The sequence below is a fragment of the Echiichthys vipera genome, assembly GCF_963691815.1.
Source record: "Echiichthys vipera genome assembly, chromosome: 10".
Classification (NCBI taxonomy): domain Eukaryota; kingdom Metazoa; phylum Chordata; class Actinopteri; order Perciformes; family Trachinidae; genus Echiichthys; species Echiichthys vipera.
This window is the reverse complement of record NC_139835.1, coordinates 6,099,833-6,112,684: the sequence shown is the minus strand read 5'-3', so window position 1 is coordinate 6,112,684 and position 12,852 is coordinate 6,099,833. Positions and strand designations below refer to the sequence as shown.

Below are 12,852 nucleotides of genomic sequence, written 5' to 3'. Positions count from 1 at the left end.
CACCTCGTCGGTTCACGCAAATAAATCTCGTCTTATTTTTAACCATTACTGTTCTTCTATTTTCTTTTCTGTATTAGCTTATACATTCAGGATTTTCAACCGCAGAGTAATGTTGAAAATCTGCTTCCCGTTTACACCGGCGCATCCATGCCCAATGTAGGCAAATGGTTACATGATTTCTGTTTTTGGGCGTGTTAATATGGATAGAGATTATTTCTGATTTCCATTTTCTGTCTCATGTATGTTTTTTGTGTCTATCTCCCACATTTTCCAACATAGCAAAAGAAATGCAGGCATTCTCCCCAGCTTGGAGGACTTGCTCTTCTACACAGTCGCAGAGGGTCAAGAGAAGATTCCTGCTCACAAGTTTCTCACAGTAAGCACTTTCAAATTGAGTCTAGCGTGAAGGTTTAGGCTAATGTCCCAGCATTAATGAGTGCATTAACACCAAGCTACTCTTCACTTATGATTGCATTTATTCAAAACTGTTTCTAAATACTCTATTTCAGGCGCTTAAAGCCACTGGCCTTAGCACTGGAGATCCCAGGCTGAAGGAATGCATGGACACCCTCAAAGCAACTCTAAAGAACACAGCAGATGGCGTCACGCTGGACAAGCACCTATTCAAGAAGTAAATAGTGTCTCAATTTGTCAGGGTGTTTCATCTCCATCATGGACACCTACCATGGTGGCACTTATGTCATGTATCCCAAGACCCTTTCACTCTCTCCAGCCTCAAAAAGCATTTTCTACATTTTGATGACCATTGTTTTTTACATAGCAAATTCAAACATACTTAATTGTTTGAATTTGCATATTACATACATGCAAAAGATGTATCTGTCAAAAGGCATTTAAGCAACGATTGTGTTTTTGTGAGTCACGTACCTGTTGTCATGTTCCATGGCAATACATTCTATGCATGAGACCCGTCTGATGCGTCTTACAGTAAGAATTATATCAATAGTTGTTGTTGAAAGATATCAAACTGGAGTCACGGCGTTGAATATGAGACAGTTGTCACAACTGGATGTCAGTGTAATTGCAAAAAGCCCTTAGATGTTTTTTTTCCCCCATTCGCTAAATAATTGGTCAAAGAAAACTCTAAATACCACTCAGTGGAAACTTCCAACTTTCTTCCTTCCAAATACGAGAAGAAGTCAGTCTTGTCTTGTGATGCAAATCTGAAAAAGAATTTGCACATTAAGGCTTAAAGGCACAATGAGTAGGATTTTTCCTAAAAATGTATGAACTAATACAGATGTAATCCATCTAAATCATCATTTATCACCCACTGGAAGTGTGTGGTGGTGTCTATCTGCAGAGACCCTGCCATCTGCCTGGATTTTCTCTTTTCTGTGTTCACGATGTCAGCCTTTGGGGACTGGGTGTGCAGCCCCTACACACGCACAAGCATGCATCTGAGAGGAAGAATTAAAAATAGAGTGAATCTGGAGCAACCTTTTACACATACACTGAAAATATGACATTACCTGGGAGAGCTGTATGTATGAACGCAAATGTCAGAATCAGTTGAACCAGACATTAAACAGCTAGCCTCTGGCCTTCACTTCTCCTCAGAGGTATACGTCAGCCAGATGGACGTATCTCCCTCCCCCCAACGTCACATACATGCCCTTTTTTGGTAAGACGAAATGAGGCAGAGTCAAAGTCTGACAAGATGGCAACTCCAGTAGGCGAGGACGATTGGATCAAGTTGAGAGAACGGAACCCAACAGAGATGCTACGCCCGTTATACAGTCTATGGACTGGAGTAGTAAAAGAGATGGCGTCTCAGTGAGCCCGGTGCTCACCTGGTAGAGCCGACGCACCCATATACAGAGACTTTGTCCAGAACTGATTCCTCTCACATTTTCCAGAGTTCATATAAGAAAACAGCTTTGGGTTAGCTGGACATTCAGGGGGCATACACTTTCTGGTCTCAATGAGCCCGGAACGAGGTGCCAACTTTGATTGGTGTGTTCACAAATCGCAACAGAGAAATCCTACTCATGGTGCCTTTTAAGGAGAAGTTTTGATTTCCTACAGTCTGTGGTTTGATCATCGAAATTGTGAATGATCATTCATCACTATATGGATAAAAACCAGCTGATCAATATGTCATCAGCCACTTTTATTTACATTCATAGAAGTTTGTCACACTTCAGGGTTGCAAACTTTTACCTCTAATTGCATGCAATCCCAGTGTTTTAGCATGCTATTTGTGGTTTATTCATCAGGTGTGTCCAGAGCAACATTGTACTGCTCACTCAGGCCTTCCGCAAGAAGTTCGTCATCCCAGACTTCCAGTCCTTCACCTCCCATATTGATGAGCTGTATGAGAGTGCCAAAAATCTCTCTGGAGGACAGGTGTGTCCTTAGATCCATGACTATTTTGTTATTTGTTGTTTGTTTTTTTTGTTTCTCTCAGTGCATCTTCATGATGATTAAGCCCATACAGATTTATTACCATCAGTCTTTTTCAATCTGCATTCAGCTGCTATCAAAGGTGTACATCAGTCCTTGATTACACCTCCAACAGCGCTCTGATCTGATTGAGAACAACTGTATTTGCACACTGCCATCTTACACACAAAAAACCACCCCATGTATAGTATGTAATGTGTGTTCCCAGCAGTGGTAGTAGCTGCTACTAGCAGGATTCTCTTTGCCAGCATGTCTTCGTGTGTTGTGTCAAGTCACTTTAGGTGCTAGAAAAAACATAGTGAAGGGAGAGCAGCAAAAATAGGAAAGAGAAAAAGAATATATAAAAGAGGAAGCACGGTGATGCTTCACAGATTATATACACCTCCTGCAGTGAAACTCCCAGCTCCCAACTGAAACCATCTGGTGACTCCATGTGTAATGGAGGCAGTACATGGTAGTCTAGACCCCGCTTAAGCCAACAGAACGCTTCGGGTTTGTAAAAGAGGCCCTTTCATGGCAGACATTTTGAGTTGTACGTTAACGATTGCTGCGTTCCATTTAGTAGTTGCAGACTGGGAGAATTCACACTGCATTAAGATTTTTATAAAGGGCATGCCTTGGCGGAGGTCTGCGCTCCCCGAGTGCCCTTCTAGTTTATGCATGTGCTTTTCCTGGCATCCTGGAACGTGTGTGGAATGACTTGCTGTAATACTGAAAGTGGAAGTAAAAAGTACATAACACTCCCAGAGTCCTCTCTGTGTGCTCCTGATGGCATCTGCTAGCCAACTGTAAAACTAGGCAGTGATGATCAAATATGAACCATTATTCTGTTTATTCTGTTATAGTTCAAGGTTGTTTAGCCAATTGGTTGCTGGGCCGGGCTTGGTCACAAACTTTCTCATTTTACAGGGAAATGGTACACGTCAGTCCTACCTAGTTCAACAGTTTGATCAGAGTTCATGAGCAGTCATTGACACTGCTTCAGAGACTGCTCGGCTCTCCCTTGTTGTCGGTCAGGTGAAGTGGATCTAGCAGACAACATTAGGAGCAGACAGAGAGAGGAGGTGCGACATGACCTTTTCACAGATTGTCTGTCTCATTGGTCTCTCAGGATTTAGTGACAGTTTCAGCAAAACCTTTTTATAGGAAGTTGCCAACTTTGGCTTTAAATACAAAAGCAAATTGGTTACAACGTAAACCGGAATTACATTTTTAGTATATGTGTATAATTGAAAAGATCGTCCGCATTCTTACTAATACCGGATTTGGTATCGATGTGTTCCTATAAGACGCTAATGAAATCACCATTTCATGAACACAAAGTTGACCAGAACAACAGAAGTACAAGTTAATGACGATGCCTGATCATATCCATGGGCGTCGGAACCACTGTATGTGGGCTTGACAAGACCCAAATTTGTCCAGCCCACAAGACCCTGTCAGTTCACTTTTCAGAGCGCCATCAGTCAAATCCATTCCACTTGTGGAAGTTCCACATAAATGAAAGTCCATAACCTGTTTTACCTACAGCCTTGACTTCCAATTGCCGCTTTCTTACACACCTCAAATTCATTCCACTTGGCTCATTCAGAGTCCATATAAATGTAACTCCATTCAGTATTTTCACTACTCGCGCCTGCACTCCCACTACACAAAGCCAACTCTCCCACTGAGACAGCAAAAGTACACAGAGCATCTTAGCATAGCTGCTGCTCAGGTGGGTCCGGCTGTGTGCTCACATACTCACTAAACAAGCTGGTATTTAAGTTACTGTTCCTCATTTGTTCGCCTGTTGCTTTTAAAGGCATCATGCAGTCTTTGTTGCAGCATTGAATTACAGGTCACTTACACTGAGTTGTTATAACGCTAACAGTTATCTGACGTTGTTGATATGCTAACTAGCCATCTACATTACTGTTAACATCAATCAACCAGTAATAGCAGCTCTTTGGATCCGAGTCAATCAGAGAAGCTAGTTGTAATACCAGTGTTGTGGGAGGATATTAAAGCCAAGGTATGTGATCCTGTATGGTTATCCTCACTGACTGGCTAACACTGAAACCCATTATAGAATGACAAAGGGTAATAGATGGTAGATGGTATTCCATCTCCTACTGTTAATGACCTGTACACTATGTGTCAGGCAGCCAGCCATCATGGCAGAAAAAAGAAAGACAGACATCAGAACATTGATAATAAAAATATGTCCGCAAGAAATCTGAAATAAATGCATATGGAAATGTTGCATTTGTCGTTGGGCAGCATTATGCTACATTTTTTTCTCATGCTATAGCCAAACGAAAGTATCAAAACACATGCTATAAACACGAATACTTCCAGTTCATGATTGTCATTGGCTGAGCTGCATTGGATGCCATTTTAAAATACTTTCAACCACACAGTTGAGCAGCACAGAATTACTGCACTATCTAGTGTTTGTGTCTATGCCACGCACAACAACATTCTGCTGCATGTCGCGGTTGATTAATTGCTCGGTGGAGGAATGTTTTTTGTTACTTACAACTTATAAGACTTTTGTTGCTGTGTCATGTATGTGGTAACCCAACCACATTTTTTTTTTTTTGCTTCAGACGCCCATGATCATTGACAATTTACAATGAGTGTTAACAGAGGGGGTTCGAGGAGACTCTTTACAACACAGATCCAGCCTGTGTGTGGGCATCATCGTTCAAAAGCTTTGTTTGACCCAGCATTTCCATCATTTCACAATTCATCCGCTCTTCACAGTGTTTTTCCAAAATTTTCTATTTCCAAGTTTCAGAAACAATGGTCTAGTGTAGAGGGAATAATTTGTTCATGGCATCCTGGAAATGTGGAAAATTCTACGCTGTGATTCTGAAAGTAAAAGTAAAAAGAACAAAGTAAACAACACACTTATTCCTAAAGTAACTTTCGATATGAGTATTTGAGGGTGGATTTTTTTCCTCTCTGGTCAACAGATGTGGATTTGACATGTCATGTGGTATTCTGTATTGGCAGTGGTGTTAGCTTTCCACTGAAGCCAGAGCCTCAGCAGACGTCAGTGGTGAAAGGTGAACCACTGCTGCGCCGACACTCTTTCGGCGTACCTTACATCTTACCTCTCTTCCAGGTTGCAGACTACATTCCTCAGCTTGCCAAATTCAGCCCTGACCTGTGGGCCGTCTCCCTGTGCACAGTGGACGGACAGAGGTGAGACGGAGTCCCAAGCACTGATGTTTTCAAATGTCGGCACATTAGTTGTAATGTTTGTACGATGTTTCTTAGTTTACAGTAAAATTGCGGCTGTGTGCTTTCCAGAGGGAAGTCACAGCTCCCAGATTCCTGTAGGTTAAGTAATTACCAAAAATGTGTAGAATGCTAACAAGCCAGTTTTGATATATTTAACTGCCGTATTTGAGAATATTCAGCATGCTTGTAAGTATTAGTAAAACATCCAGTTTCTAACTGTTTATTAAATTCCCCCTTGAACCAAATGTGTTGAAGCTGAAGTGCCATATGATGACTGAGCCATAGATGTTGGTGTGTGGTAAACACTCTTTGTGAAGCGTACAAAGCTCAATATTTGCGTTCACTCAACTCTACAGTACAATTTATAACATTACATTGTATAATAATGTACATTCAATTCAATTTTATTTATAGTGCCAATCATAACAAAAGTTATCTCAGGACACTTTACCGACTAGGTATAGACCACCAGATTTACATAGACCCAACAATTCCTCCATAGAGTATGGTGGCAATGAAAACCTTCCCTATAACAGACAGGAGCTATGACAGACCCAGCTCTGTGGGTATCTACATGTGTTTAATGTGTGAACCTTGTTTTTCCCTGTAAACCCAAAACTAGGACACAGAGACAATCCAATGTGTAGTATAATGACGTCAGCAGATGTTTGATCAGCTTGTCCTCTGATAGGCGCTTGTAAAATTCCATAGGTCTGTATATCTGTTATGTTTTTGTAAGAGAGGAAGTAATAAAGATAAGGTGGTACTGAACTGACCGTGTTATCACGCTGTAACGGTCTGTCACTGAAGTTTATGGATTCCCCTGAACACAACATTTATTCCACGAAATGGCATCTTCTTAAAGGAGACCTATTATGCTTATCCTTGTTTTCTATCATATACTGTTTATAATGTTACAATATCAGATGTTCATATTAAACATGGCCAAAGCTTCAAATAGGTTTTTTAAGGTTTTTTTCACTCTCAACTTGACATTAAATGTAGCTTCATGCTAACACCAGGCAAAGCTGTAATCCTGGTTGCTGATGTTGTTCATTTCTCTCCAATTTCAGATTACATTCTAATTTTAATTTAGAAGTGTTTATCACTGATTTTTCACTGTAGAAAGTGCTGCTATACTCTGTTATAGTTATTCCCCTGCTGCAATGACCGTACAGAGCAGTATGAGAATAATACATTGTTTTCTGAACATTAAAGCATGTAAAAACATTTTTACAAGTATGAGCATAATAGGTCCTCTTTAATAAGCATTTACTTATTAAAATCTCTTATTTTGTATTTTGTTCTCTGTTCTCTTTCTGAATGTGACGTTCTAATCATTGGCTGCAAATCCCATTGCAGCTGCTTTGCCTGCTAAGATAACTTGTTATCTTTCACATTTAGACACACGGTAGGGGACACCAAGGTCCCCTTCTGTCTGCAGTCCTGTGTCAAGCCTCTGAAGTACGCCGTGGCTATTCATGACCACAGCACAGAGTATGTGCACAGTTTCATTGGGAAGGAGCCCAGTGGCCTGCGCTTTAATAAGCTCTTCCTTAGTGATGATGGTGAGACTTTTCTTCTTCCTTCTGTTTATGGACTATTCTTCCATCTGTGAGATTATCAGCCCACATTCTTGTTCCTCCCTAAAATGTTGCAGTGAACCTGATTCAAGTTAGATAATGTAGAATGTTTTATGGTAAGTGTTGCCTATTTTTGCAGAAGAACCACCTTAGTATTCAAATAAGTGAACAGAATGGGATTTAATTATAGTATAATTACATCCCCTGTGTGCAAACTGCTAGAACCCACATTATCGGCCTCAGTTTAATACTTAAGTTCTATTTTTGTCTTGTTAACAAGGCACATTTAGGTTTAAGTGACATCTGGATCATAAAACAAAATGGATAAAGTTTAAATGGAATAAAGAAATTTGGTATGCTGCTGCATTTTTTTAAATGTCCGGCACCGGAACCAGTTGTATATAATTAGTCGCCAGGATCGCCTTTTATGCTTGTGCTTGTACTCATACATGTGCATTCGTGCCATGCTGAAGCCCACCTCTCTCAACCGGGCCGCAGCAGGGAAGCGTACCTTGCCTGGGCACGTTACAGTTGCACTCAAATTGGTCGAATGAACTAGACGTTAGCCGTGAACCGTCATTTGTGTGTCAAGTGTAAGTAGGCTCTTAACCTGCAGCCATCCTGTCGTCGTATTGTGTGGGAATTAAGCCTCTCTTCTTCCAGGACAGCTCCCTGGCTGTTGTGTTGCGTAAGGGGATCACACACCAATGAGAAAATGTAGGTCTTGCACTTGAACTCTTTTAGAGATCTGAGGGAGACAGGATTTCTCTCATTTGGTTGTGGAATTTTCCCAGCATTACTAGAACAAAAGACAAAGAGAGATCACCTGTTGAAAATGTAATTTGTTGATTACTTTTACTCTTTTGCAGCAGAAGCTGTATAATTTTATAGGAAAGTTCCTTTCACAGGACTATTCAGTGCAGAACACCGCCTTCTTCCTGTATTTACTTTCTTGCTCCCATCCCAGACACATCTGGGGCCATATTCACAAAACATTCTGAGTCTTACTCCTAAATCAGCAAGTTAGCACCTACTCTAACTTTAAAAAAATAAGGGCCGTTTCACCCTTTATTTTAGGACTCCTAACTTTTTATGTGTAAGTCACAAAGCATTCAGCGCTAAAAGTAGCTCCTAAATCTATAAAGATGTAGGAGTCCTCTTGCGGACGACCTAACATGGCTGCTGAAGACAACATTTTGGAGAGCTTAAATGATAGTGAGCTTTTCAAAAGGCACCGTCTTAATGGAGATGGCATTATTAACGTGGTAGAGTTGGTCAGGGATGCCGTCACATCACCAGCCAATAAAAACCACCCAATATCACCGCAGATTAAAGTTGGGTCAACTCTCCTCGCAGACAATCTTGGCGTCTCTCAGCTGTCGGTCAGGAGGATTCTGCTCCAGACGATAAATGTTCTATCCAGACCCCACATAGTGCAGCAGTTCATCCACTTCCCCATTGAAGTGTTTCTATCATAAACTCACTCTGAGGGACTCATTCCCTCTCAGCCAATCACTGTGGGCATAGAAGGTATGAACATGATGTCATCCATAGCAACGAGGTCAACCCCGCCCTCTAGTCTTAGCTCAGGAGTCCCTCCCACTCCTTAGGAAAAGTTGGTCTCAGGGCTCTGGGAGTAGGTTTGAAGAAATGACTCGGTACTAAGAGGTCTCCTAAGGAGCACTAAAAGTTCTTAGTTCAGAGATTAAATGTTTTGTGAATATGGCCTCAGAGCAATAAGTAATGCATTAGTTTACAAACTCATCAACTGATTCTGACGAGCAAACAAACTATAGGTGTGAAATGCCATTAGAGTCAATTTCGAACGTAGGTACAAAGCTCAGTTTACTTCACAAGATAGCACAGGTACAATACGGGGAAAGTTTCCACATACACTCAGCGGCCACTTTATTAGGTGCTGACCTGGTGCTTCATAAGGTGTCAGTGTGGTCTTCTGCTGCTGTTCCCTATCTGCTAGAAAGCAGGTAGGAGTGTGTAAGGCGCGTTTCCTCGGAAAGATTCAGGGCACGCCCTCTCGTATCCCTGTTGACTCGCCATGTTTCCATTACCAAAAAAAAGGCCCCAGAGGGATTTAGGAGACTCTGGAGGTGACGTATCACTCCGAATGGGTTTTGATGTCCGGTGATACAGCAGAGCTCCGTTCTTTCTCTAAGAAATACAGAATAGCTGCAGTTTGATTTAAGGTGGCCCGTATGATTCACAACTTCAACTTATGTTCAAGTAACATGAAAGAAAACACTCAACCTTTTAAAATTCCAGTTGCTGTAAAAGTGTGTGTTGACAAACAAGCTTGCACCCGGCTTGCAGTAAAGAGCCGCAGGTCAGAATCCAAACCAACTTGCCAATCTTATCAACATAAATACACCATGTAACTTTTCAAAACAATAAATTTCATACGTCATGTTATTTTGTAATGTAGATGTGTTTTATCTGTAGTATCTTGAGTCAATGTGTGTTCCACATGTATCCGATCCTCACTGTTTGATCTGTCTATATACAGAGCTCTCAGACCTGAGCCAGTGTTTACACTTTGATCCTCCGCAGTACGCTAACTGAGCTCTTGTTGTCTTTTTACAGATAAGCCCCACAACCCCATGGTGAATGCTGGTGCTGTTGTTTGTGCTTCACTGATAAAGGTAAAAGCACTGACACCTTTTCCCTCCTTCATGTGAGTTTTTATGCCCAGTCTGTGTGTCATTTCCACTGAAGTCTTGGCAAGAAAATTCCTGATATCAGTCAGCGAGCTGCTTTATCAAGAAAATAAGAGGAAGGTTAACAAATATTGTTACTGTAGCAGATAAGATTTGACTGTTTAACAATGGCCTTATTAACCTACATTTGTTTGAACACAACTTACAAAAATTTGATTATACAGCCTGTCCACACTTGTCAGACTAATGTTTTATTTTTTGGTATTGTTACTCCGAAGACTGTAGACATCTCAGTATGTGACTCTTGACTCAGCCGGAATCACTTCTAGGTCACTACCTTAGTCCACTGCTATGTGTCCTGTTGTGGTGATTAAGACTTGTGCTAATCCTTCCTGAAGGCACTTAGCCGTCCCAGCACACACACGCCGTTATTGTCCCCGCTGAAAATAACCTGAAGGAGAGCCAGTCAAACGCAGGTGCACGCAGACCAGCCACAGTCAGCTCATGAAGAGAGATAGGAAGTCAGAAAATACCTCACCTGCCAAAGGTCCTCCATTTTGTGACTGGAGGTGTGGTGTCACACTGTATGGATTTCTCTTGCTAACTCAGTGTGAAGACATACAGTACAATACAGGGAGTTAGAAAATGAATCACCATCCATCAAATCAGATGAGCTGCAGCACTCCTAACAAAGATTAAACCTGGCTTAAATGCCAGCTTTGCCCATGAGCTTTCACAATGGCAGTGTTGTATTTTTACGCTCCTTATATCTGTTAATGATGATTCTCATGTTTGATTTTGAATCCCTTAAACAAACCAGGCTACATAATTGTGGTGTTGCAGTGAATAATTAGCACTCACACAGACCGTCTATAAATACCCTGGTGCAGCTGAAAGACTGTATTGCAGATGTTTGCTTTTTAATATGTTGAAATTAGCTTCTTTTTGCTTTATTGAATTGTGGGATTTTGACACATGCTCTCTCGATTGCTACAAAAAATCTCAACATTAAGGACTGGTATTTGACTTGAGCTTTCCCCGGAGACAACCTTACGTTATCCCAAGCACTAAGACTTTGAATTGACTAATCATATGAATCATCCTTGTTCCATTCTTATTATGTTGTAGGACACTATGTGCTACCAAAGCTTGGAGATGTGATTATTACTCTAGGTTGTTTTTCTTTTACTTGGAGGCAGCAATCTAAACAGGGAACATGATGATATTCTTCACAGATTACTTTAACTGTTGATGATGCCAAAACCATCCCTATGTATGACGAAGCATGCTGAAGCATGAGGCCTGCTTGATCTTGATTTGATTTTGGACCTCTTGTACTCTCTGTTACTAATTCTCAGGGTCTGGGACCTGTGTCTTTTTTTTAGTGTCCACATGTTCTTTAAATCCCATTCCATTATTTTTTTAAATTTTGCTTTTTCACCTGTGGTTTTTGTGCATTATCACCTACGATATAACCCGATTTACTTAAACATAGTCTCGTAGTCTCATATTAAGAATGCACAAAATGGATTTTTTTCAGTCGACAGAGCTAACTGAAAATGACCTGCTTCCCTTGGCCGATATCGATAAGATAACCCATGAATTCACATTTTTCTATTTAAAAAAAAGTTAATAATAACCCGTACTTTATGTACAACTGAGGGTAAGACAGGGTAAGATTAATGATTTAATATTCCATAGCTCTGACCTAACCTGTGGCTGTATTCACAAAACATTTGATCTTCTAGTTCTCCTAAGGAGCACTAAAAGTTCTTAGTTCAGAGTCATTTCTTCAAACCTACTCCCAGAGCCCTGAGACCAACTTTTCCTAAGGAGTGGGAGGGACCCCTGAGCTAAGACTAGAGGGCGGGGTTGACCTCGTTGCTATGGATGACATCATGTTCATACCTTCTATGCCCACAGTGATTGGCTGAGAGGGAATGAGTCCCTAAGAGTGAGTTTATGATAGAAACACTTCAATGGGGAAGTGGATGAACTGCTGCACTATGTGGGGTCTGGATAGAACATTTATCGTCTGGAGCAGAATCCTCCTGACCGACAGCTGAGAGACGCCAAGATTGTCTGCGAGGAGAGTTGACCCAACTTTAATCTGCGGTGATATTGGGTGGTTTTTATTGGCTGGTGATGTGACGGCATCCCTGACCAACTCTACCACGTTAATAATGCCATCTCCATTAAGACGGTGCCTTTTGAAAAGCTCACTATCATTTAAGCTCTCCAAAATGTTGTCTTCAGCAGCCATGTTAGGTCGTCCGCAAGAGGACTCCTACATCTTTATAGATTTAGGAGCTACTTTTAGCGCTGAATGCTTTGTGACTTACACATAAAAAGTTAGGAGTCCTAAAATAAAGGGTGAAACGGCCCTTATTTTTTTAAAGTTACTCCTAAATCAACAAGTTAGCACCTACTCTTAGACTCAGGATGTTTTGTGAATATGGCCCCAGATGTGTCTGGGATGGGAGCAAGAAAGTAAATACAGGAAGAAGGCGGTGTTCTGCACTGAATAGTCCTGTGAAAGGAACTTTCCTATAAAATTCTACAGCTGCTGATGCAGCTACATAAGCAACTAAAGTTGGCATGCCCTGCCACGTCACCAGGATGTCAATGCGGCCCCAGATCTAATTATCTGTTAGAGCGTTCAGACTCTTCAAATATTCATTATTTTTGTTAGTAATTCATTAAAAAAAACATCAGAAGCATCCTTTGGCTTTTATAGAAAAAAACTTAATTCATTTTGACACGATCTGTGAAATCAGACATGTGAATGTAAACTCAATAAGTGTTTATTGGCCGATCACAAACCAGCCCTAAAGGTGCATACTGCCCCTCAGAGTGTGTACATGCTGCACTGGTTTAGTCAATGAACGCAATTTGGCTTTGTAGTATTGGTCGATTAATTTATCAGCTATAATTGAATT

The 12,852-nt window shown here is 41.0% G+C and overlaps 1 protein-coding gene across 2 annotated transcripts in view; it reads left to right on the top strand.

The window, feature by feature from the left end:
• The window catches only part of glsb (glutaminase b), a 46,783-nt gene that overhangs the window by 9,233 nt on the left and 24,698 nt on the right, over nucleotides 1-12,852 (top strand). For both annotated transcript variants that reach the window (XM_083921559.1, XM_083921560.1), the window contains exons 2-7: nucleotides 280-376; nucleotides 510-631; nucleotides 2,241-2,370; nucleotides 5,540-5,619; nucleotides 7,063-7,226; nucleotides 9,840-9,898. In XM_083921559.1, the coding sequence (XP_083777685.1) occupies nucleotides 280-376; nucleotides 510-631; nucleotides 2,241-2,370; nucleotides 5,540-5,619; nucleotides 7,063-7,226; nucleotides 9,840-9,898 (652 nt within the window). The remainder of the gene's footprint in view (nucleotides 1-279; nucleotides 377-509; nucleotides 632-2,240; nucleotides 2,371-5,539; nucleotides 5,620-7,062; nucleotides 7,227-9,839; nucleotides 9,899-12,852) is intronic.